The sequence below is a fragment of the Phodopus roborovskii genome, unplaced genomic scaffold, assembly GCF_943737965.1.
Source record: "Phodopus roborovskii unplaced genomic scaffold, PHOROB, whole genome shotgun sequence".
Lineage (NCBI taxonomy): Eukaryota > Metazoa > Chordata > Mammalia > Rodentia > Cricetidae > Phodopus > Phodopus roborovskii.
The window spans coordinates 36,710,284-36,737,787 of record NW_026126407.1 but is presented as its reverse complement, the minus strand read 5'-3'; the positions used below and the strand labels follow the sequence as shown (position 1 = coordinate 36,737,787).

Sequence of the window (27,504 nt, the reverse complement as noted above, 5' to 3'; positions counted from 1 at the left end):
TCTATTTATTTGAATATGCAGAGCATTCCTTAGGCATTAACCAGAGATGGAACATCTGCTCATCTAAAAACAAGCAATGTGACTTATCAGCTCCTGAAATTGAAAAGGATAGTGTTCATCTTCCTTGCAGTACTTGCTACATTGGCACTAAATTTAGAACTCAATGGTTAGAAATAAAGTTTACCATATTTTCCATTAATTTTAGAATACTCAAAACAAGAAAGGGAGGAGGCACTAACTGGAAAATATTATGGCACATTTCCCTAACCCTGTGAAGCCCAATACTTCTGAAAGAAGCTGCTTTTAAATCTTATACATGTCATCCTTAGGACATACAATAAATGATTTCTGTCCTTAGGTATTTTGTACATGGTTTTAACTACCTGTCTCTTTCCTAGGATTTAAACAATAGGAAGTGATATCTGAATGTATTTTTACCCTTCTGGCAGAGGTTTGATATTGTTAGGCCATCACTGATTCATAGAATTACAGAGTAAGTGGATGCCTTATAATGTAACATGTGTCTAATTGGTGACTGACATGTAAAGAAGAAAGTGAGTAAAATGATGCTATTCTGTTGATACAGGCCAAACACGTCACAGTGTTTGTCGTTAAGGTTTTCTGTATCAGATGGAAGTCACTGTGATACATGATAGGAATTTATTCACAGCAAACATTGTTAAGCATCCATTAAACTCAGGAGAGGGGGGATTTATTAAGCGTTGAGTGTTATTGGAAGAACTCATGAAGGATGGAGACTCTGTATTAGATGTTACACAAAAACAATGCTTATCACTAATACTATATCTAGTCTTCTTGGGCATCTGACTCCTTGTTTGTATAACAGACAGGCTTCTGAGACAGAGATATGATATCTGATAACCTTTCTATTCTTCCTTATCTAGCTACAGAAAACTGTTCTCCATACAAATGAATGACTTTAGACTGGAACATACTACAGAGAATGTCTACAGGTAAGTCAAGATCCCAGGAATGTTTAAATAAATCATGTTCCCAGGAATAAAACACTTGATTCATTTGCTAGCTCTAAGTAAGATTTCATTTGTTTATTTGGGTTTAGTTAGTTTTTGGAAGCATAGTAAGTAAGTGTTAAATGTAAATTAAACCCTGAATAGATCGAGTTTAAATTTTCAATGAGATAATGCCCAAAAGCAATGTCTCAAAAAATTATTTCAAAATTCCCCATGTCCTAACATTTATGTTTTTACTATACTATATTTCCATTCAGATTTATTTATCTATACTGAAGACAGACAATGAAGTTGCCTTTCCTGAATTTTGTTTGAGACAATTCTCCTTCAAATATAACATACACACACAGCAGTGGGGAGGGGAGAGGGAAACACTAAGAGTAAAATTTATTCCCTCCTTTTCTCTGTTAGAGGTGAAATAAAACCTACATAAAAGTAGTTGCCTCTGACCACATCCCATCTAATCACAAATAGACACACCCTCTGATCCATGTTTTTTGGACCTTTCCATATCATTGACTTGGTAGCAGTAGGTAACTTCCAGGATGGCCTTATAAAACAAGATGCAGACCACATGACCATTATTTATTCGATCAAGAATGACCACTTGGGCCAATAGGAGCTCTGTTTCCCTTTTCAGGCAGCTGAAACAAGGTTTAGAGAAGATCCATAGCATTAGTGGCTATGGGGATAAAGTCAGCACCTATTGTTTATCCTCCAATTTTATCACCATAATGTTTAAACTAGAATTCTTCATAGTTTAGTATCAAAAAGGTGCTATTTGGAAAAGATAGCTTTAGAAATTTACAGGATAGAAACTTGAAGGTGAGCAAACAGTCATAACCAAGTCAAAAACAAAAGCACAATACAAAAGATGGGACCCTGTAGAAAAGACTGAATAAGTGCAAAGGGTTTTTCTAAAGGATTTATTAATTTCAGAATTACAGCTCCCACCTCACAAGAGAAAATTCTTCTCAAGTGTCTCTGCTCAATAGAGTAGGTTCTAGGAGAATATGAGCCCTTATTCTCAAGATCTAGCATAAAACATAATATTGAATAAATAAATATGGTGTTGAAATGGTCCAGTTCATGCCATTTATTGACATCTATGTATGCCTTGACTTAATACACTTAAGCACCACAAAAAACAAGGCTGTGTGATTGTACATCCTGGATATTTTTGTCAGAGTCTAGTGCCCTGGGAATGTACTGTTTGATGGCCAATTAATGGTTTTTAAAATAAGCTTAAATTGACCTCGTTTTGTTTTTAGTCTAGATGAAGTTGGATGCCTTGGGAGCTAAGCAGTCTTCAGGGATGGACTGCTCAGGTTACAATTGGTACCCTTAGCTAGTGGGTCAATTTCTTTTCTTGAGAGTATGCAGATAAGAATATTATTGAGCTGAAATGCTTGAGATGAGGAATAGATAGAATAACATTTAAAATAATAGAAAACACCAAGTAATAACAAGTTCAAATATGGTCATTATTAATTAGATATTTTATTAGTTCCTGCTTTAAAATTAACAAAGCTTTTCCTGTTTTTAAAAAAATAGCATTCTGTCTTTGAACTTTGATGGCCTCTAAATAAAACTCTTTTTTATACTTAATATCTCATAATACAATTCAAATAATCTTCTATAGCAAAAGTTTGGGTATAACTTACAGGACCCACTTTAAAAATCAGTTGTGAAGCCTAATTTTTTCATTTCACAAAACAACTTGAATGCTGTTTTAGAAATTATGGGCAATGAGAAAGATCAGCTTCTGTTCACCCTGTTTTTCTTTTCTAATTTTTTAAATCTGAAATTTGTATGTAAGATGCAATTTTGACTGCTACAGACATACTGACAAGTAAAAATAATCCTATTGTGTACCTTTATTCTAAGTCACAAGCACAACCTTATTGGTCCTTTGAATTTCTGTTAAGCTGAGACAATAACTCAAAAATGTAGTAAAGGCTATCCACATTCAGCAGGTTGGGGGAGGATCTCATAAACCCCAACCACTAGCAGAGGAGCTATTGGCAACTGGTGACTGCTGGGGTAAGAAGAGTCAGTTTCCATTTGGAATGTGATCTCTGCATGACTGTCCATGCGCTAGTGGCTAGCCCTACAACCATAAACATTGGCAGTACAAATAGAACTCATTTGGATTCAAAATAAGAGTACATGGAGTTGTAAAGGAAGACTTTATTGGTACTGTGCTAGTAGTTGAAGGGGAGAGACAATAACAGAGGTGGATTTGATCATAGCTCATTGTATACAAGCATGAAATTCTTAAAAGAATGAGTACAAATGTATTTTAAAACAAAAAATAATTAAAGCCTATTAGATATGGAATTTTATTTCTTGTTTACATTTGGCTTCTTTTGGGCACTACCCCTTAGCAACACAAGGTAAAAGAGACAAAGGGAGAATTATTGTATGAAAGTAAATATAAAAACAAAGAATGTATTCTAATCCTATGTCCTTTACTCCATTGTCTTCCTTATCAAAATATTCAGAACTCAAAGGGGAGGATTTAGTTTACATTGACACACAAAAATTATTTTTTTAATATGAATTAGGCTTCTAGCTCTGCCATCAAACAACTAGTAATCCATTACTCCCTTTAAAGTAGCAATACACTCACACTGTAAGACTTTGCAACTTTTGACATCACTTTAAGAAAGCCAGACATTAATTTTCAATAAAAACTTCACCAAAGCAATATTATGCATGCAGCCAAAAGCAGTGTTGAATTTTATGTCAAGGAAATTGACTGAAACACAAATAGAAGGTGTTAATTTGGTATTGTGTCATTGATAAATGGTAAGCTTTCTTTATCAATTTTGTCCCCTGTGGAAACATAGGGTTTAGAAAGAGAAAATGTCCTTGAAAGGTGTGTGTGTGTGTGTGTGTAAAATTACAATCTTACATGAATGGGCTCCCATAATAACGCAAATGTCTTAAAGATTTTGATCCTTTGATTTTTAAAATTTTCCCCAGAATACTTAATATCATGTTTCATATGAATGTGGTTTTATATTGTTTTTTGATCCAGACTGTGAGTAGTAGAGAGACTAACTCGGTCATATTTACTTCTAGATCCAGGCTTGAGAACTCACAGGCTTTACCTTTTTATAGCAATCAGTATTTGCACAATGACAATATGCATTTAGTTAATCCTGTGAATAAGTGAAAGGGAATGCCAAGATTAAGTATGTATAATATGAAATCTAGGCAGAATGATTTAAGTTTCCTTTTAAACCAGGAAAAATCAGTAACTTTTATCTGAGTTTTCTCTGAGCTACTAAGCAATTTGCAATAAGTACTAATAAAGGAAATCTAAAACTAATATGTATTTGAATAGTCATAGTGTTATGTTTTCATAGCCTCTTTATAATAGTTTGGTTATACTGATGGAATTCATAAATTTTCCAAGATGTTTCTCAGAAAAAGGAAGGGCAGACAAGCACAGCTCCAATATTGAAAATAATTTGATGTACATTTTTCAACAAAGAATATTTCTCTGTTCTCTCTCTCTCTCTCTCAAGTATTCTTTCCTTCTAATTAAGGGCAAATGTTCTCAAAATTTTAATACTGATTTTTCATATAAAGCTAAAACGGATTCAGACATAGTAGTACAAATGGCTGCTCTCTCTGGGATAGCAGTGCTTTTCTGAAAGCTTGACATCCCTGAATCACAATGGTCTCACAACTGAGGAGAAAAGTATGAGGCAATGTCAATGCTACAGACAGAAGCTAAGTAGAGCAGTCATTTAAGGGGTGAAAAGGAGAACATTGTCATGGTTGATTGATAAACACATAAATAGTGTGTGTGTGTGTGTGTGTGTGTGTGTGTGTGTTATGTTATGTTATGAGAATATATATAGGCAGTATACACATGTGAATTCATTATAATACACACAAAGGCACAGAATTATAATCAACCACGGCTTGTCAAGTTGTTCCTCAAATAGTCTATACTTTTCTTTTAAAACATACAATTTAAAAGTATTAATATTGACAGTACTAGAAATGTCAGGTAAGTGTCACTCATGCTCAAACATGCATCTGCCTACACAAGAATGGAAGTACAACACCAGTAATCTTGCTAACATGAAAAGGGAAATTCTCACAGGGATCCACTAGAAGACAAAGAACTAAAAGACAAAGGCAACTAATAAGGCTGAGAGGGAGAGAATTAGTCTTCCTTAGGAATGAGTTCCCTGATTGGTTATCAAATACCAAGTGGTCAGGCCTGAAAGCACTCTCACACAAGGAACACTAAATGGGCTGAACAGCATATGTACATTGTTAGACATGTATAACAATAACGATAAAAGGACCCCATGATTTCATGTACACACATGAAGGGAGAAGGTATGTAAGAGGGAGTAGAAAGAAGAAAGGAAAGGGAAAATGATGCAAATGTACTGTAATTTTGAAAACCTAAACAATCCCTGCCTCCCAAAAAAAATCAAACATATAGTGTTGCTTACCATGTCATGGTCCGAAACAGGTCCAAAACTGGTGACGAAAATGTCCGTCTTCACTTCTGTTACACGCTCTGATGAAGCAGGAAATTGTGCCAGTGAGTGTTTATCAACAGCCCCGATTAGAGCTCACTATATCACATACTCACACCCAAATGGGAAATTTATTGGCTTTGATTAGCCATTTTTAAAACTTGTCCACTGTGTAGTTCTGATAATTGACTGCTTGCACATAAATTTCACAGTTAATATTTGCAATAGAAAGAAAGATCCTAAATATGCCTCCTTGGGAGGCTGAATTTCAGGAGGTCTTAGCTGCTTCTTAATGATTTTTTGAAGAACAGACACAATTGTCTCAGTAATACTGAGTCACTCACTCCTCATTATAATAAGAAATATGTTAGCATAGTAATATGCCTGAAGTTTAAATATCCTTACGTACTTAGACAGACCTTTCAAGTACATTGTCTACCCCTGGGAGGTAGAGAGGAGACCTTAGCAGGCTTTATGGACTCTTCGAAGTCTCAGTATATGCTTTACAAATGATTGCTTTCTATTACTAAATCAAAACTAAATTACCCAAATTACTCCCTGGGAAAAAACATGACAATGGATGGAGGCATTTTCAGTTTTGATGCTGAGAAGAACATATTGTGGCATAGAAAAGGTTAACTTAGTGTGTTGTTTTCACATTGAATGTAATTATATTATAGTGGCCTCTGATGGCCCATAAATAAATCAATAAACCATATCTCTTGCAGTTTTGTGACAACTCAACACAGATCTTTTCAAAGAAATAGAGTTGCTAACCAAGAAATACGAAAACAATGCTGGCTGGAAAAAAACAAAAACAAACAAAAAATAAAAAAACAAAAAACAGATTTGCTGAGGAGTGACAATGGGAAAGAGGGCTATGTAATTTTCAGATGATTTCTGGAAATGACGGTCCAGAATCGTTAAGTGCTTGTATCATATGGGCTTCCATTTCTGTCTCTACTGTAGGACACCGAAAACATCACCCGATTTCTGTGACAGTAAAATCATTTAAGGATCAAGAGCTAGCCTGTCTCCTTCAGCTATTCACTATTCACTTGTGAATGCTCAAGATGCCAGGATACATTCATCGTAAAGAGGTTAATCTCAATTAACAAAAACAATAATAAGAGGAAATATTGTTTGAGACAACCATTTCACTTTTTCTTGTCCGAGCGAAATAGTTCCTTGATATTAAAACAACCCAATAAAATTCCTCATCCTGGAATTATCTCTGGTTTACCCTTTAAGCAGTTTTAATTTTTTCATAGCGTGTAAGATAAAAAAAAAAAAAGAAAGAAAGAAAAAAGAAAAACATAGAGCTGTGTATTTAGATCTCACTTTTAACCTTAGCCTTAATGGGCTGTAGCTGAAGACATGAAGGTACTCAGCAACAGACCTCAGCTATGTTACCCATTCTCTTACATCCTTGACTCTGCATCTTCTAGCATCCACCCTCATGTGTACCTCTGTCTCTATCACAGACTTTTCCCCCATGTATTTTTTTTAATGTTTGCATGTGTGATGCCTTATTTTTGGTTGTTGTTGATAATTATATCTTTTTTATTTAACTTAGAAACAAGCTTGCTTTACTTATCAATCCCAGTTTCCTCACCCTCCAGTCCTCCCCGTTCTCCCCACCAATCCCCATCCTATCACCTTTCTTCTCCCCAGGTAGGGTGAGGCCTTCCATGGGGTTCATTTGGAGCAGGGCACAGGCCCTCCCCATGTGTTTAGGCTGAGGGAGTATACCTCCCAAAGTCGATTCATATACTAGGAGTAAATATTGATCCACTACCAGAGGCTCCATAGACTGCCCAGTCCTCCCAAGTAACACCACATTCAGAGAATCTGGGTCAGTTCTATGTTGATTTCTCAGCTATCAGACTGGAGTCTATGCTCCCCCTTTTTCAGGTCAGCTGTTTCTATGGGTTTCTCCAGCCTGGTCTTGACCCCTTTGCTCATCACTCCTGCCTTTCTGCTAGTGGATTCTAAGAGTTTGGCTCAATGTTTAGCTGTTCCCCCATGTATTTTTAACCACATTTTTTTTTCTGATCTAAAATACCTCATTATTTTATATGATAACTAAAACTTAATCATATTATGGAATTCATTACAATATTTTCATGTGTCTGTATTGTTCATCCTAAGATTCCTTCAGTTAGTCACATTTTATTACAATATTGTGACTATTTTTCAATTAACAGTAACAAAAGGAAAATCAATGCCATGTATTTATAAAAGCTAGAGCTTAACATATTATATGGTATCTCTTTTAATTCTTATCTTCTGTATATAACACAGACTTTTATTTGATGAGATGAAATAGACATATCTTTATTATGAAAAGGTACAAAAGAAAAACAGTAGATGTTAGAGCCTTAGAAAAACTTGAATTCCAAATTATTTCACACCAAGTATGCCTCTTATTGAAAATATTTTTTTATTATTTATAATTCACGTTGTGCTGTTAAATTCGACTGAAGCTGTGCAATGGGAAAAATGTATAACTAAATTTGTTTTCTAATAATTCTTCATCATAGAATATGATATTCCTGTTGTTTATTTGTTTTTGATTAACTGAGTTAACTTGGTATTATTTCCAAGGCTCAAGTTTTATATGGTGACTATTAAGCATATAATCCATAATAAATATCTTATGTAACCTAGTGGCATGTAGTGTCAAAGTTAAGTCAGCTTTTACATTTTACTTTTCATTCTTGAGATGCATGTTCATTTAGGAATGGTGACTAATCTGTCTGTACTTTGGTACCCATTTGCCAAACTGGGGCATTTTCTTACAAATATATGCCACTGCTGTTTCTTGCATATGAAGAAAACTAAATTCCAATAACGGAAATTCCACAGGGTAGCTAGTTTAAGGAAACTGGACTAGCAGATGTTTTTCTATTCCATCACCTTAACCACTTGACCACGACTACAAATGATTAACAGATCTTTTAATATGAACCAATTTGTATCATCATCCGTGATGAAGTGGCCTGAAAAAGTTAGATAAAAATGTATAGACCATAGGTACAATTTTCTCTCTATTGTTTTAAGAGTCATGATTAATAGATGACCAGCTATATAATCAAAAATTTCGAAGTTCTAAAATCTATGTATTTATTTAGTTATTCACTTTATTAAAAAAACATTTTCCATTTTACATAGGAACCCCAATTGCCCCTCCCTTCCCTTTTCCTACCTCCTCACATCCCAAACCCCCCCCCCATCCACTCCTCAGTAGGGGTAGGGCCTCCCTTGGTAGTCAACAAAATCTGGCATATCAAGTTCAGGCAGGACCAAGCCCTTCCCTACTGTATCAAGGCTGACCACCAAGGTGATTGGAGTTAGTGGAAGCTCAAGGACTCTGGACTGACAGTATGGGGTTGGGGGGGGGGACAGCATGGGACCTAACTAGGCCCTCTGAATGTGAGTGACAGTGACAGTTACAAGGCTTGATTTTTTTTTGGGGGGGGTACCTGGAAGTGGAGTCAGAACTTATCCTGTGTGAATCAACTGGCTTTATGGAGAAAAATTCCTGTGATGGGATAACTTGCTCAGCCTAAAATCTTATTTATAAAGACCATTGTGCCAAAGGAGTAAAACATGAAACATGATTAAGTTTAGGTAAATTATTGTCATGCATAATTGTACCTATGTCATGTGAAGCTTAGATAAAAATGGAAAGCATTTACATGAATGACCATAACTACATCTTAAATTTTTAAATATTATAACTACATTTAAATATTTTATCATCTTTTATCCTTATTAGGCATGAGACTTATTAATCATATCAGTTCATAACCTTCAGATACTTCACTTTATTATTTAATAGCGCTTGCCTCTGAAATTTGTTAGAACTCACTTTAGCTATAGTTTAAAACAAGAAATCTGACCTCAAGTCCCTGTATCATAAGAATCTGAAATGACTTCCTCACTATATTCTCTAATCATATAGTTATCCTTCCAGAGTTTCTGACTGTTAGTCTCTGACATTTTCTTTTATCCTCTAAACGGAGGATAAAATATATATATATATATATATATATATATATATATATATATATTATTTTCTATTATCTGTCTAACACTTTTACCTGTCTAAATGTCTAAATCATTTACCTGTATCTATTGATTTATCTATCATACATCTATCACCTATTTATCATCTACCATCTACCTAAATTAAGAAAAATTAATATTAAATCATATGCTCTAATACCAGAATTTGCTGTTTTAAGAACACACTAATATTTCATTAGGCATACTTGGATGATGCCAGACATTTTTCTAGAGATCACATGACAAAAAAACTTTCTTCTTGAGGGCACACATCAGGAATCAGGATTCTTAAAGAAACTTAGGTAAACATACATATAACCTAGCAAAATCAAAACATACCCAAGTCCCTTATTTAATGAGGTGATTAGATGAAAAATATGAATCCGTTAAAATAACTTGGATGTATAACTGTTCAAATATCGAAATATTCAAATAATTTTCCCAAAAGTGTTTTCTTTACAGTAGACTTGCAATAGTTAATGTAATTGAAACTAGTTGATTATTTAAGTGTAAATGTCTTCATATATTCATAACCCAAGGAAAAATATGTGGTTGTTTAATATAAAATGGATTCACAATGATGATTTTTACTATAGTTTTGGAGGACATAATAATAAATCAAAGTAATATTTTTTATTTTAAAACTTATAGAAATAGTGAATTGCCTTCTAACTGCCAGACAACAAATCTCTTTGACCTAGACTTTCCGACAATATTGAGCCATATTGAAAGTATTGAAATACTAGAGGCTCTGAAGTGATATTTCAAACCTATGATTAGTGCCAGAGGCATAAAAGAGAAAAACAAAGTAGACCGTGCATTGGACTGAGAGTTTAAGTGCCCAGATTTTAACTCTGATTTTCTCATAGTAAAAACTATGTGATTTTAGGTACCATGCTTGCATCTTTCTAAATCTGTTTTTTTCATGTATGAATAAAGAAATAATAAATGAATCATCATTAAAATGATTTTTAAATAAGATTGTAGGGCTGAAGAAACATTTGCTATGTGTGTAAATTTAGTTTATTTCTCATTTTCAATGTGCTGTTTAGACACAATTCTTTATAACAGTAATAAAACTGTGAGAAAAAATGACTAATATTTCTGTTCTATAGCACATCTCTTAGCTTTATAAATGAAAATATTTTAACCAAGATTAGATAGATAGATAGATAGATAGATAGATAGATAGATAGATAGATACTAGATAGAAAGGTAGGTAGATAGATGATTATATAGAGGACAGAAGAAAAAGATTGGCATGTCTGGAGCCTAGTAATGCTGATGATCACAGGATGAGATTACTCTTCGAAGTAAGTGGGACCACAATGAAGGCTTCTGTAGATGGCAGAGCAGCTGACCTTTCTGCTAATGCCACAGAAAGCTTTTGGGTACAGAAGTAACATTATGTTATTTGAACCTCCAGAAAATAACTGATACTATGTGAATAGTGGAGTAAAAGAGGGACTATAATAAAAAGAAAAGGGAGATGGGAGAGTTGTAGGCAACATTTTAGCAATACTGATCAGAACAGCTTGTTTAATGGGGCATTAGCCACATGTTCCATGAAAATGCTGTCAATTGAACAATTCAGAATAATTCATTGGGAAGTTTTCATGCACTCTTAATTTATGAGATTCTATATTGAGATCAAATGGATTAACACTAGTGAGTTTATAAAATAAATCCAAAACTCTTAGTTTAAAATGGTCCTGTTTAAGAACTGGAAATACCCTGGGTTCCCACATAAACACCATCATGTCCCAGCTCCAGATCAACCTGACTGAAGCGACACTTATCTCCCAATCTTTATATCCCCCTATTACCACAGGAAAGAAATGGAAGCTCTTCCCTGGTTAATTTGTAAATTATCCTAACTTGTTTGTGTTTACCTACTAAAATGGGGGATATAAGGTAAAGAGGTATGCTTTAAGATTTCTAACAGGTCCTTTACCACTTAGTGGGTTGGGGTTCAGAGACTTCAAATGATACAAGCATCTATGTAGGAGAGAAATATAATTTTACTATGGAACATGATATACATCTTATTTTCATGGAAATTTTTCCTCCTTTTATGGTCTTAGGAGTGGTATTTTCTGAGAGAGTGTTCACTTAAAGGGGAGGTTATGCATGATAGTCTTGGGAATATGAGCTTCTTTTTATATGTATACATTCATATTAAGCTGTGAGGTATGATACCCCAAGTAGTATTTGAGAGATATGGTAATGATATATTAATACTGGGTAATAATTTATCACATAACAACTAGCTCTCTGTTAATATTCTTAAATGTGGTTCTGTATAATTGTTAATTCTGAAATTCTTGTCTCTGGAAAATTATATAAATTTTCATTTAGAGAATTCAAATTCTACCTTAAAATGAAATGATCTGAAGTAAACATTTTAGAGCCCTCTCATGGGACTGGCATGAAGATGGGAAATGGGAAGGATAGAAAGAGATTAATTATAGGATACAAGAAATTACACATTCCTGTTTTCCAGGACTGGCCATTGTAACCTGAGTATCATATCAGTGGTTTACTCTTATCTGAGGAAATTCTTGGCATTGATCATATAGATGATTGACATACAACTTCAAAAACTATAATAGAGTGTTTATAAATGTGCTAGAATATTCCTTAGTATATCATGGTGATTCATTACGTAAGCTGGATTCATGAGCCAACTGAAGATTTCAGCCAGTAAACATTCAGAGGGGTTCTCTGTTTACTGATCCATGTCATTTGGGGGTTTGGTAGCTGTCTTTCTCTTTTAATACAACTATGTAATAGACTGTCTAGATTTACCATTTCTGAGGAAGGTTGTTGCATTTGAAAATATCTGAACATCTATTCCACAACTCCATAAAACTATAATAAATTTAAAGTGAGGAATTCTAAATGTAGAAATTTTAAATACTCTATTCAAGATCATTTGCTTGTAAAATAAATAAAATATCAAACATCAATGAGAAAGGACTAAATGTGCAGAGCTTTTATATATTTATTCAAGTCCATTTAAATGAAAACAAAAATTTATAGACAATATTTGGGTATTTGGGCATTGTTCTTTCCAAACTACTTCCTGCTGGTAAGGGGCGCTGTCATGGGGGATTCTATGTGCAGAACTTTTTATTTGTATTTTGTGATTTTTTTCAGTACACATAATATTCTTAATATTATCTAACACTATTACATTGTGAAAGAAATACAAATTGTTTGAAAGTCCTCCAAACAAAAATTAAAAACCAGTATTTTAACATTAAAAATGAATATAATTTTTCTCTTTGATTTCAATACTACTTGGGATGACAAATAATCATAAAAGGTTTTTAATAACTGCTATCTTATAAGTTAGCCAATTAAATTTGATTTCTTTTTAAAAATGTATAAAATAGCCTTTCTGATGCCATGAAGTTTCATATTGGACTTTATTTCTTCACTATCAAATCTATTTCATGCACTTATCCACCATCAAAAATGAAAAATCTGTGACAGAATTAAAACTTGAAAAACAATTTGCTTTAGGAGCTCCTTCACAATTCATGTCCATTACCTAACTGCACCTGCATAGACTTCAGGCCTGGCTAACTTGGGGTGTAGATGTTTGTTTGTTTGTTTGTTGTTTTGGTTTGGTTTTTTTGCAAGTCTTTTTATTAAATACTAAAGTCATGAATTAATTTTTAATTCAAAATAAAAATAAATTGTAAAAAGAATTAAACCATACTGTTTCCTCTTTTCTAGTGACCTAAACATTTAACTATTACACAAAGTATATGATGTGATCATATTTGCTTTCCTTTAATTTTCCACTTTTCTCATATTTGAAAGAAAAATAAAAGTAAATTCATTAAGAAATCAATATAATTTCTTCATTGACAAAGAATTTCAGGCCAGTTGGTTCTTTCAAGTTGAGTCCTCTTGTCATAGTATGGTTAACAATCAGCTCAAAATGTTTTATGAGGGTTTGACCTATCAAGATTGGGAAAATTATTTTGATTTAGTTTCTTGGCTTACATTTTACAGGGTCTCTTGTAGCAGAGCTGGCCTGAATTTATTTTGAAACAGATGATGGCTTTGAACTCCTGATGCTCTTGCCCTCTTACTCTCAAGAGTTTAGATTACAGGCTGGTATTAGACTATTCTAATGATAAAGATAAAGGATGCTATTTTAGTTAAGGTTTCTGCTACTAAGATAAACACCAAGACTAAACAAAGCTTGGGAAAAGGGATTTATTTCAACATATATTTTCACACCATACTTTATATTGAGATGAGAGGTCAAAACCAGAACTACCATCAGGCAAACCTGGAGGAAGGAGCTGATGCAAAAATCTTGGAGGAGTGCTTCTTACTGGCTTGCTTCTTCCTAGGTTTATTTGCCTATTTTCTTACAACATGAAGGACTACTTTCCCAGGGTGGTACCACCTGAGTCATCTGGGCCCTTCCTCATTAATCATCAGTTAAGAAAATGCACCACAGACAGGCCACAGGCCATTTTTTTTTTTTTCATTTGATGTTCCTGCTTCCAAATGACTCTATATTGTATCAAGTCGACATAAAAGTAGCCAGTACATGAACCTTAGGCTAAGATTAGTTCTTAAACATGCTACTTCTAAAATACCTTGAGTATCTAAGGTTGCCAATGTCCCAAAGAGTTGCTTAAATACCTATTAACCTATTAATTTTTATTCAGAAAAAGAACAAGATTAAAACAAAAAATTTAAAACAATATTTATAATACAAATAAAAAAACATTCAGCTAAATAATGTAGTTTGTAGCAGGGATAGAATTGCTGGCTGTCTAAACGCCTATGTATCTATAAACTATACTTTCCAACTCACCTAAAAGGACTTATAACATTAGAAATATTCACTCATATCTCTTTCCTTGGCTTTCCTTATCTGTGTAGTTTAGTGATGAAATCTTTTTGGAGCCATCCATCATTCCATGCATTATTTGTTACAATTAAATTTAAAACTACATTTAGAAATTGTTACCAGCATCTCCAGGAAATTCAAGAAGCAAAAAGAAGAAGGTATGAGGAGTTTCTGTAAGCCCTTTAATTGTGACTTTACTGACATTTTATCTCTTGTTCTCCATTCTATTTTTTTTCTAGCTAAACATGAAATTATCCAAGTTTATTTTCGAAAGAGTGAAATGAAGAGATCTGTACAATGTGTTCACTATATGCCAGCCTAGTTCATAGTGGGAATGAAACATACCATAAAATGAAAAAAGTCTTTAAAAAGAGACGAAAAGAAAGGATGTGGCCAGAGGATATTGCTTGTTCATAGACCTATGAAATCTTTCTTCATCATTAAGCATTTGGTGACTACCTGTGGATTATTTTTTACAGTTTCTGGAGTTGGAAATAAGCCTATGTAAAGGCAAAACGAGTTTCACCTAGTCTATATAGTTGCTTAGTTTGGGGGAAAGTGGAGAACACCCAGCCATTCTTAATCTATTTTAACATATAGAAAAAAATTTAAAAAATGAATTCACTGAGACCTTCGTTTAGTCCTGTTTACAGACAAACATAAAAAGCTCCTTGTCTCTGCATTCTACCCATTCCCTTCCTCTGCTTTAGAGCTATTTCTTGTCCTCTCTGTCACAATGACACTTCTTGCAACACTTCAGTCCCACTCCCCATCCCCTGGCCTCTGTTTTGATTTCTTTCTTCTTAAACTTATCTTTTCTTATTTTTCCACTCTATCTGATTTTCACCTTTATTTCCCAAACTATGCCGCTCTTTTGACTTGAACTTGGGTTAGTCAAACAGACTCTGTGTTCCCTGGTTGCATGAAGATTCGCTTGTTTTCTTGCCACAAAAGCAAGAGATGGTAAATGATAAGGAATTCCGTAATTATTAACGATCCTATACATTTTCTCGCTATTTATAATTTTAATTCAAATTTCTTGCAATTGCTTTTTATTTGATGTGTGAACTTCACTGACTCATTAATTTTTGCTTTTTATATTCAATTATTAGTATTGTACATGTTCTAATCTGTTTTATTTCACCCATTTTTAACAACAAAAGTCCACAATTTCCATTAGAAGATTCCTCCTGTGTTATGGTTCTATTTACTTTTTCTGGTTGACTCTTGGTGCTAAGGAGGCAGAGGCTAGCCTTTTACAGTAGTGTTATAGTGTTATATTGTCTGCAAGCTGATTTCCAATACTTGGATCAGCCAAGTCATGAATTTCATTCCTAATTACATCCAGGTGTGTGCTCACAAATAGTAAAGCTGAAGATGTCATAATGGGTCTATATATTGAAAACTTGCTTACACAACCTTAGGCTTCATTATCATATCTCTATTTTCTGAATACATTCAGAACAAGCATCCCTATCTTTTTCACAGTGTTTTATCATGATGAAGAAGTCAGCAGGGCCCCTTTCTGGGAGAAAATCATCTCAGATATAACTATGAACAAAGTACTGGGAAACTTTTACCTTGTTTTCATATATGATAAAGTTTGTTTCCTTTCCATATATTTTCTCCTGAAAGCCAATGAGTTTGTAAAATACTACTAATAAATGGGAATTCCATTTTGTTACAGGTATTTACTAGTAATATGCCATGTTTACATTATTTGAAATCTGTAGCAAATGTGATATTAAATATTTTATTCCTGAAGAAAATAATTTCCATATTTCAAGTCAAATCAGACAACCATTTTTGTAAATTCATAGCTGACTGTATTTGTAAAATCAATATCCTGGAAATATACTGCATATTATAACTCAGATTGTCTAGATATTTAGTATCAAGATGTATTTAAACTGTTTTAATCCTATAACAGTCACATGGCTGCTTATGTCTTAAAAATTAAGAATGTCCTACAAAATATATAAAATAAGATTAGTCAATATTCAAGTTAAGAAATAAACAAATCTCAAATCCTGCACATCTGGTTTCATTACATTCCAAGCCAACATTTAAAATAGAAACAGAAGAAAGATTTCCTCTGTGTTTTCCTTTGTTTTTATAACCATCATATATTCATTAAATCAGCATTTTCAAGAATGATAAATGGAAAAATAAATTCATTCCTAGAGATGAAAACACTTTTATTTTTAAAAACTATTTTTTCCTGTACCTTTTCGTGGCGTCCAACAAAATGGGGACAGGACCATGCTACAGAAACACACAGAGACAGCTGACCTGACAAAGGGGAGCTAATAGATTCCCCAGACTGTACTGACTCAGCATTGTACTGACTCAGACCCCCTGAACATGGGTCTCAGTTAGAAGGCCTGGGCAGTCTAAGGGACCTCTGACAGTGAAACCAGGATGTATCCCTGGTGCACAAAGAGACTTAGGGAGAAAATTCCCCATGGAAGGATACTCCCCTAACCTAGATGCAGGAGGGAGGGCCTAGTCCCTACACCAAATGACTTCACAGATTTTGTTGATCCCTCCTGGAAGGCATTACCCTCCCTGTGGAGTGGGGAGTGATGGGATGGGAGGGTGGTCAGGGGGCATGGGATGGAGGGAGGGAAAGGGAACTAGGATTGATGTATAAAATAAGAAAAAAAAGATCAATTAAAATGAAAAAATATATTTTCTAAATCCTGAGTTGCTATTATCATACAAGAGTATAGCTGATCTTTATGACATCAACCATTATATCTTTTCTCTAACCCACAAGTTTTTTTTTTTTTATTTTCAGAGATAAAGTAATTCCAAACTAAAAATAATAATATTCTGATAAACTAGTGTAGCTATTTTTCTAAGAAAATCTTGTAATGTCATAGATTCAAAAATTAACTGTGAATATATACTTTAGACTGTCTGTTCATTTGCAATATATGACTCTCCGTGGTTTTGTGTTTGTACAATATATTTCTTAAGGAATTAGAATATAAAATTAAAGGAAAATTAGCAGTCATACCTTTTTATGTAGACTGTAATAACAGTACACTCACAAATGATCATTAAAGGAAGTGTGTATGTGTGTTTATGTAAAATTCTCTAGCAAATTAAAAGTCACATGCACACCTTCTGCATAAACTAAAATGCATATAAATAATCAAATATTATTTATGAACTTTTGCATAAAATTCATTCTTCTGCTATTCTATGGATTGACCTGAGACAGGATAAACATTAAGTAAAGGAAAATACATCAACATTTTCAGAAGCCTTCCTTTTTATAAATTGTATCAATAACCCCTTAGTTACATCTTTTCGAACATTCAATCCTGATCTCTAATCTTTGCAATTTATTCAAATTCTATGCAAAGATGGCAAATTTCTTAGAGTCAATCCAGATGCTTAGACATATAATTATATTATATTCCTGCATTGTGAACAGATCTATGCTGTCCATCTTATGAATATTCCACTTCAAATTTAAGGTTTTACTTTCCTTGACAGAGAGGCTTCCTATACTGCCTAGGCTGCTTTTGAAGCCATAGACTTAATGTGTTTACCCCCTTCCTCACACTTCTGCGTCTACTACATAATATTATATTCAGAAAATTTAGAATATTATGCACTCCCCAAGAAGTTAAAAGAACACAAGGTGGAGGCCAAATCTGAAGAAATCATGGCCAAAAACTGATGTTTGAACTTGAGAACGACCGTGTGTGGTGTGTGTGTGTGTGTGTGTGTGTGTGTGTGTGTGTGTGTGTGTGTGTGTGACTTTGGTGAGGTGTTTTGCTCTTAAACTATCTGATGATAATGATATTTGCAGCTTCAAAATAGACTCATGATTTCCATTCATGGGATTATAATATGTAAGTCATATATATTTTTAGAGACTCTGAGTCTGGGAATGTAGCTCAGGAGTAGAGCATGACTATTGTAGGCAAGGTCTTTTATTCCAATCCTACCTCTGAACAAAGAATGAATGAATGAATAGTTCTAAATCCATGATACTGTGTTGTTTGAAAGCCAGTGTTTGAGTTCTTAAACTTAGCTTCCTTTATCTGCTCTAACTTAATAAAAAGTGGTTTTTCATACTGTGAGTTAAATATTACTATTCATTTCTCCTGCTTTGTAAAGGTGAGAATTCTGCTGTAACTTGGAGTCATAGAGTCATATGTTGAATTCCTATGAGACTTTCAATAGCGTCTCTTTCCTTGCTTTATTTGTTTTGCTTTAAAATCAATATTTTGATGTTACTTCATTAGTCTTTATTCAATCACAATGATGTGGTGCATTTTTTTTCTGAAGACAATTCAACTAAGCATGCAAGTTCTGGAACTATGAACTATGGCATATATAATATTAAATGCATAATATTGAATAATGTTTTCTTTCTAAGCAGAAAGTCTTCAGTTAATTAATCAATTAACTACTTTTACAAGAAGCATAAACTTTACTAAAGAAAATTAGAGAATATGTTCAAAGGCAAATTTAAAAACAAAACATTAGCATCTATTCTATTTACCTTTAATCCTAGAGATGGGGGTAATATAACACAAATATATGATTGAATATACAATCTTTTAAAGTAATTATATCTAGCAAAGAATCAGAGATACAATTCAGTACAGGTAGAGTAATGCATGTGAAGTTGATAAACCTTATACTAAATAGGAGAACTTTATCTTTCTTTTTATATAACCAAGTTATTAGACAGAAAAAAACACTATGCTTGTCAATAATATGTATCTCTTTTGTGTCATTATGAGAATTTTGTGTCCTTCTTTCAATATATAGATATGTATGTGCACAAAACTATCTTAGTAAATTGAATTAGCACTGAGTGATCTATTAATATATGATTAATTATCAATAAGTATGCTAACATTTTAATTGATTGCTTGAAGAGAAAGTAGAGATATACTAGTAAAGATTTAACAATACAAAAATTTCTCAAGAAAAAAAAATGTGGGAGTGTAACTCACCTCCCAGTCCTGGTCTCAAACGATTGTCATAACCATCCAGGAGTCGATCCAAAATCCTCGTAAAGACAGTGGTATTGTCTTTAAGTTCATCTTGGGAGGGCTGTCCATAGCTGATGAAAAAGTAAAGAAAATAATAGCATGAAATTGTAAATTTCCACTAAAGCCTCTTACCATTCAAAACCTTTCTCAGATTTTCTTTCTTTGCTGTTATGAGTTTGAAAGTAATTATAACTCTTGTCATTTTCTCATGTGTGGCCTCAATTGAAACAGGCTTTTAATTTTAATATAGAAAATAAATTCTAAGTCTACATTTCAGTTCTCAAGAGGTAGAAAGTCTTAGAAGAAACAGATCTTCCCTGTTCAATCAAGAATGTTAACTTACATTATCAAAAACATCTGGAAGCCTTCTGTCAACATTATTCTTATTCAGGTACATGCATACATTTATACTTAGGTTATAAAACTAATTTAAAGGTTCATTTTAAAATTTAATATGCAAATTTTCACCTACCAAACTTTCTTCTTTGCTTTTCATTTTTTGATGTCCTTTTAAGATATTAAGGAAAGGAAGATATGTAAACAATTTATTATATAAATTATATTTTTATCAATGTGGAAATTTTGATCCATAAAGATGTATGAACATAATTTGAAATTGTATATAAACATTTATTTGGCTGAACTTTGGTCATTTCTGGGATTAGACATAGTAGAATCGTTCAAAAAAGTCAAGATTAACACTCTTGATGTAAGGTGCAAAAAAATCTTAGCATTGTGCTTTAAGATACCACTACTTAGGAGTGTGCCTCAGGCCAGAACTCAGTTTTCTTCACCTTCAGAGTTAACACTTTATTTCCACCCTCTGTAAAGGAGCAGCAATTCCCGTTTCTATTTGAGGATATGGTTTCTATCCCTTAGTATTTTTATTCTGGCTTTCAACCCTATGGGGTTGCACTTCATATACTTTGTGTTTCTTCAACCAATCATTTTATTATCTATGCAGATTTAATCTTAGTTTATATAATGACTAGCATGACACCTTCAAAATCCTTGGAGAGAAGATGTTTCTATCTTAGAAAGAATATACACTCACTGACTGATAACAGGTCTAGCTCTGATCTTGAATGGAAAGAGAAAGTGAATATAGGGTGTAAAACTAAGAAAGGGTAACACATCTACATACTTCATATTTAAGTTTTATTATTCTTTTGCTTCACTCATGTGTAGTTACATAGTTAATGAATACATGCAAAAACAGTGGCATTTTAAACCAGAATTCACTTATTTGATAGGAACACCAAATATAACCTATTACTACATCAGAAACAAATGCTGTTTTGTAAGTAGTTAATTCTGCATAAGCAAAGGTTAAAATACTACTTTTCTTTTTCTTACTTTTATAAAATTTTATTTAAAACTTGCAAATAAAAATATCACACGTCAAATTTACTAGTCTAAATAAGGAAGGCCTGGTGCAGATAATGGCCAATTTTAAGAATACAAAGATAATTAGTTTTCTAGTTCTGCAATGGATAAGTATAAAGACATTCAATACCGAAAGGATAAAATCGAATGGGAATCTTCACTGCTCCTATTCTGCATGCCTGTTCTAGCTGTATAGAAGTTCATTGGGCTGTATATAATTTCAATGACTACTTTGCTGGTTAAGTTTTAATGCAATAGTCATAAATAAAAGTAAATCAAAAGTTATAACTAAAATATATCTGTAATATTAAATATATAGAATTCATTTCTATAAAATCATTTTTCATTCCCTGAAATTAAACATTAATCCATCCACATCACACAAATTGAGGACTTCGTTTAGCAAAATTAAACATCTTGCTGTTTAACTTTGTTTTTTGTTCTTTTGTTTTATGTTTTTTTTTTTTTTAATCAAATTTTTCAGTAAGCTCGTGATTTCCCGCATGTCTCATTGCAGATGACAGCAGTAAGGCAAAAGCAAAAGCAGTTTTCCGAAAGTGATTATTTATAAAAATTTATTGTCACAAAACCAAATGCCATCCATGCATCTTCCAAGGACATTGGAAGGTCATCTTGATAAAGATGAGAATGAAATAGGAACACACCTTAGGATTCAGGAAACTCTCCATAGAGAAAAACTCTTATGGAGAAAGTAATAAATTTAAGAGGGGAAAGATGAGTTAGGGTGACATCAGAGAATGGTTAAACTGCTAACACAACCCTCAGAATCCCTGGTAACTGTTGCCTTTAACTGTGCTCCCTGTGTTCCCACAGCTTATGTAAAAGGCAAGAAATCTTTTCAGTTTACAAATCTTGCCTTCTGCAATTGTTAGCATTGGAATGCAAATACCAAAGAGATCAGCCCCCTCCCAAACAAGACCAGCCCTGCTATCCCTTTTGGGATGGAAATCTTCCTTTATTGTGATTTTGTATCCAGGCTCCTGTTCAACCTTACTTGTCATTCCCTATATAAAGTTACAACTTCCACATAAGAACCCTAGGAGAAAAATTAAGATAACTTTTGGAAGGTATAGATACTAATACCAATATAGAGTGCCCTAAACTGAATATGAATTTTGAAGAGAAATGTCAGTTACTAAACCTGCTTTTGATTCCAGATTCCACTCTGTAATAAAACACTGTGCACTAACTCCATCTACAGGTCATTATAATAGTAACACTTCATATAATTTTTCAAAATTCAGTTATCACTTAATTCCTCAAATGAAGAGCATCTGACAGTAATGTGATCCTGATTCATCTGATATTTATTTGTGTAATAATACTAAAAAGTAACAGTCAACATTTAAAATCAATCCTCAGAAATCTGTACCTTTCCAGGTGACTCCATATCTCTGATTTTACTCATAAAGATTCACTTCCTATGACATTTCAAGGAGTTCAGGATTTTAGGATATGTCAAATACCTGAATACCTTCTAATGAGTCACAGAAATATACTACTCAAAAATTATTAAAGTAGAGAAAGCACAATATAAACTATTTGGTCTTTTAGAGAGTTGCTATCACAATATCTCATATTCTTGATTGGGTAATTAGAAAATATTTTTGTTAGTTCAAGTTACTGAAATTTATTCACAAAATGTCTTCCTAGTACTTGATTAACACAGTTTAATTTTTTCTAGTGTTTTATAATATCCATCTGGTATAGTCCATCTCAGCTTATTAACCATAGTTTAAAAATATAACATGCATGTCTTTACAGACATGACAAAATAAATATTATTTTAAGTTTTCTATTTCCATGCTTTTACAAGTTACTCTATGGCTTTTGTAAATAGAACATTTATTGTTGGAAAATTAATTTACAACTTATAAGGCATAAAGAAATTAATCAGGTAACTTTTTCTGCAAATTGGGAAACTGCATGCTTTGTTCAGATACAAATGAAAACCTCAAAGTTCAATATCAGACTTAAAACTTGAACTCATGTATTTCCTAGCAAAAACAAAAGCTTGACCAGTATGTTCTAGTGAACAAACCAATAATAAAGTTATTTTCATGTTCTATTATTCTTTAGTTTTAGCTGAAGTTTTATTACAGTAAAGTTTTTTGAATTCCCTTAGTCATGAATTCACCTATAACAATTCTCTTCCCCTGATGGAATAAATAAAAAATTTCAGAAATTGTCATGCAGATTTAAAATAAAGTGTCCCCACCTTCTTCCTGACAGAGTGCTGAGAAGTAGGGTCCAGGCCCAAAGATAGTCAGAGAGACCAGGACTTTTCTTCATCACGGGCTTGTGCAGCTGAAAAGGGGAATACACAGAGATCAGTGTGTCTTGCAAGAAACATCAGGTTCTAACCACTAGAGATGACTGAGGCAGTTTAGATGAATGCTTTGAAGTCAGGAAATGACCTCACTGGAATATGACACCTCATCGGAAGCAATGGAAACCTGGGCCATCCACTCTCCACCTTCCTCACCATCTCGCCATTCAGAAATATACCAGCATTTTAGTTTATCCTGTAAAAGAATACAAGGTGACAATGCTTTCAGATGACACTATTGCTCAGCACAAAAGCTATGAGTTTTCTAAAATAGCCTTTAAATTGTCATGACTTGCTGACTTATTCCTTTCTGTTGTTGTTTGTCATCTGAAAAAAAAAAATGACCTTTGTGACTTGGGTCCCTGTGGCAAAACCTGTATGGAAATATTTAAGCTTCGTATCTTTATCAAGAGAACACATAGGTAGGTGGGATGAGGTGGGCTAACAACTCCTGTTGACTGAACGCATCTCTGAATTCTGGATATACCTTGATTTCAGAAGCAAGTGTATTTACCTTTTTATAAAAACCATTGGAAACACACTGTTGAATGCCAAAGTCGTGCTTCTCCTCTGTGGTTGTTGAATATGCTCACTAATGTTTCTGTGAAGCTAAAGGATACACTTTATAGTCAGTCCATGTGCTGCTGCTACTCTCCCTCTCTCCCTCTCTTCCCTCTCTCTCATCCCCCTTCTCACACATACATACACACACATCAATGCACACAAACATGCCCACACATATCTAGTATGCATTCTCTGATTTCCTCCAGGTTGCTGCTAGAAAATGCTTCATCTCAAACAGATGGAAGCTTAAGTGGTTTGCCTTGCATGAAAAGAAGGGGATATTTATTCCCACTTAGGTGAAGTGCAGCCAATCATTATCTGATTGTTGAATTTGGATGTGGTAGGGGGATACTGCAAGAATAAAGGAGTTTAGAATGGAGAGCTTATAGACATATATACATGTGTTGTATGTATTCATATAATTATGTGTGTATATATTCATAATTATGAAGCTAAATTTCAACATCCTGAGCACTACCTGGTTAAGAAGCAGATATAGTTACTTAAATGCACTGAAATTAATTCCAGTCCTACTATGAAAACTATAACATGTGGTTTATTGTACCATTTCCCTAAATCTTAACTCCTTCCTTAGTAGTATCAAGGATAAATAGATTGAATCATTATTATAAAACCTTTTTTTTTTTTTTTTTTTTTTTTTTTTTTTTTTTTTTTTTACCTTGAGCACTGTCTAGTTCCATGTGCTATGCCTTTAAATACATCAACAAAATGCTCTCCACACTCTCCGGGATCATTTCAATCAGTAAAAACCCTCACAAACAGGCATGTAAGCAAGGAATCAGAACCAGAATTTGTTTAGAGTAGAACGATGTAAATATAATAACTGTGAGCTTCATCATAGATTTCTCTTCATTTGGTGAAAGGTTTTGACACACAGAGTTAGAATGTGACATGACATCTTGGATAAATATCATTAAGTTAAAATATTGGATCCAAATCACACAACGATAATCCACCCTTAAAAAAAAATAACATCTGTTCTGAAAAGGAAAATAACTTCTCTCAGTCCTGTTAATTCCCACCGGTTCTTGAAAGGGAGAAAGTCCTAAAGGAGTGAAGGAAACAGAACCCCATGCCCAGACACCATAGCTTTTGGACTCCTCTGATATTTGGAGGAAAACAAACCTGCCATGGCACTTCAGTTGTGGAGGAAGAAAGTTTCTTGCGAATACAAACAAAATAGTTGAAAGGGGAACACAGAGCTGTATCCTTACCCGTTTCCACCTCATCCTGCCCCTAAGCCTACCCACCTCCTCTGCCACCCAGATCAAGTAAGTTCAGCTTCAACCTTTCCCAAATGAGAGACCCCTACACCAGAGGGCATTTCAGCAGCGGTCGCTGGAAAGGGGAGAAGAGACGTGTTCAGGCAGGATGAGTGAGTCTTCCCCAGGAAGAAACAGGGTGACAGGTTTTCTGTTTTAGCCTCTTAACTTCAGCTGATGGCAAACCCCAGCCCCTCCCCAACTCACCCTATCTCCCCTTGGCCAGAAAAAAAAAAAAAAGAAAGAAAGAAAAAAAGAAAGAAAAGAAACAAATCAAAACAACATGTCACCACCTACCCCTCAGGGTATATTAAAATCTGCCTCAGGGAGGAAAGAAGGAAGAGAGAAAATTCTGCCCCTATATTGCTGCAGTTTTCACCCTGAAAGAAAAATATTCCTTCTTTCTACCTGCTTCCAGCTTCAGCTCCTGTCCTGCTGGCTCCTGCTCTCTTCTCTTCACCACTAAAGCATCTGTCTCTGCCTCTCTAGCTACGACAAAGGCGCGTTGCAAGCTCTGGGTTTTCGCGGTCCGAAGTCTCACTTACCTCGGGGCCCCCTCTGGGCACCGGATCGCTCCAGAACCGGGAGAAAAGTGTGGGAGAGAGGATCGCGTTGAGCCGGAGCTGCGCGAGTGTGCGAGCGCGGGCGCGCCGGGCTGAGGGCGTCCTCGCGCCGCGCTCACTCACTCGGTCTGAGCCATCATGGACTCTGCGTGCTCCTGCACTGGAGATTTCATACCCAAATTTGCTTCCCAATATCCAATTTGCAGCTATACAACAAAAGATTTCTCTGTACCAAGACAGTAGTAATACGTCCCAGCGCAAACCGGATGTGAAATAGGCGGTGACTTCATGCCAGAGAGATTTTATTTTAGAAAGGAAGGTGGTACCAGCCACTGGATCTGGACACCAATCCGCCCATTTTTTTATATGCAGCGCAATTTAACTTGCACCATTCTGGCCCTAATCCCCTTCTCTGTTGCTGCCGACTCAAATATTTCTTCAATCTGCTGCAAACATTCCTTTATTTTTTTGGGGGGGTGGGACTTGGGACTGGGAATGGGGGCAGGGAACGGTAGAAAGCGTTACACATGGGGGCTACACTTAGGATCTTTTCTCTCTTGAGATTTCTGAGAGCACACTATGCTAAGGTGTATTCATTATAGCACAACCGATCCTTTGTAACTCAGCTATCTCCGATCAAATATTTAACCGTTGCATGCATATGAATGAACGCAAGCTACGAAGCAGGGAGATGCAGGCTTACACGTGTGGGGAGCGCTCTGTCCTCTCTACTTGTTCTCCCTTGAACACTCCCACACATATGTCTAAATCGCTTCATGTTGCAGAGCCAGGAACAGTGAGGGACAGCAGGGAAGAACCCTGGCAGGCAGGGAATGGGCCCCTAGCTTTAGAGTCCTTCGTACTTTCTCAGGTTCTGAGCGCTTTGCACCCTGCCTTTCATTTGTAGCATAAAGGACAGCCAAGCAGGCTTCGGAACTGGGCTTTTAACCTTTGTCTGAGTGCGTTGTTGTGAAACGCACAACGCAGAAACACAGACGTCCTTAACTCTGGATTTTACTGGATTTCCGAATGTGAAATATTTAACTTCACATAAAACATTTTTGGGTTTGAGAGGCATATCTCCATTTCCGGAAACATGCCTTTGCCATGAACTCCATCATTCTTGGATCAGAAAAACGGGAGGGGGGGGGGATGTTTAGAAGTCAGGCAAAAAAAAAAAAAAAAAAAAAAAAAAAAAGTAGAAGGTTTAATCTATTTTTTTTTCTCTCTGCCCTCTTTTATCACCTGCCCTAGGAGTTCTTCACCCACAGATAAATTATGCATGCAGTGTGTGTGTGTGTGTGTGTGTGTGTGTGTGTGTGTGTGTGTGTGTGTGTGTGTGTGTTCGATATCTTCCTAACTGAATTTTCACGGGAATGAGCGATGACTGTGGTTCCTTGCTCAGGTTTTGTGAATGACTACAGCTCAGGTCATGGGTGCTTTCTTCCTGGGGGCGCTGGTAGGCAAGACCAGCTCTGCCAGAAGCTGTCTTTCAGCACTTTAATACCTCAGGGAGGAGACGCTGAAAATGACAGCATACTTCTGGTAGATGAAGTTTTGATAAGCCCGTTGTCCATTTTCTTCTGATGTACTTCTCGTAGAGAAGAAATCTGAAACAGAGGCCGAGTGTTGTCCAAAAAATATAAAAAGGAAAAACTAATTACCCAGCCCCAAACACTTCTGTGTTTAGTATTCTACAAGTGTTCTTGGTTTATGCTGCAAGGAAATCGGTTTGTAAGATTAAAACTTAAGCTAGGCAGTTGCAATGATGTGACCCACTGGATGGAAGACCACTTTTATATGTAACTTTATTCTCTTTTTTTTAGGGGATAATTTACTAGCAAAGTATTTTAAAAATAAATGTTTGGAGGGTAGGTT

General features: G+C 34.7%; 1 protein-coding gene across 6 annotated transcripts in view; it reads right to left on the bottom strand.

The window, feature by feature from the left end:
* Gabra1 (gamma-aminobutyric acid type A receptor subunit alpha1) overlaps positions 1-26,419 on the bottom strand; it is a 53,785-nt gene extending 27,366 nt beyond the window's left edge. The window contains exons 1-4 of one of the 6 annotated variants that reach the window (XM_051180924.1): positions 26,330-26,419; positions 23,106-23,194; positions 19,442-19,551; positions 5,477-5,544 (exon numbers count right to left, since the gene is read on the bottom strand). In XM_051180924.1, coding sequence (XP_051036881.1) covers positions 5,477-5,544; positions 19,442-19,551; positions 23,106-23,194; positions 26,330-26,404 — 342 coding nt within the window. In that variant the 5' untranslated portion in view covers positions 26,405-26,419. Of the gene's footprint in view, positions 1-5,476; positions 5,545-19,441; positions 19,552-23,105; positions 23,195-23,309; positions 23,391-24,459; positions 24,485-25,051; positions 25,077-25,471; positions 25,508-25,608; positions 26,013-26,329 lie in introns of those variants that run through there. The other 5 variants (XM_051180926.1, XM_051180927.1, XM_051180928.1 and 2 more) reach the window with 5 other exon arrangements.
* Positions 26,420-27,504: the final 1,085 nt, after the last annotated feature.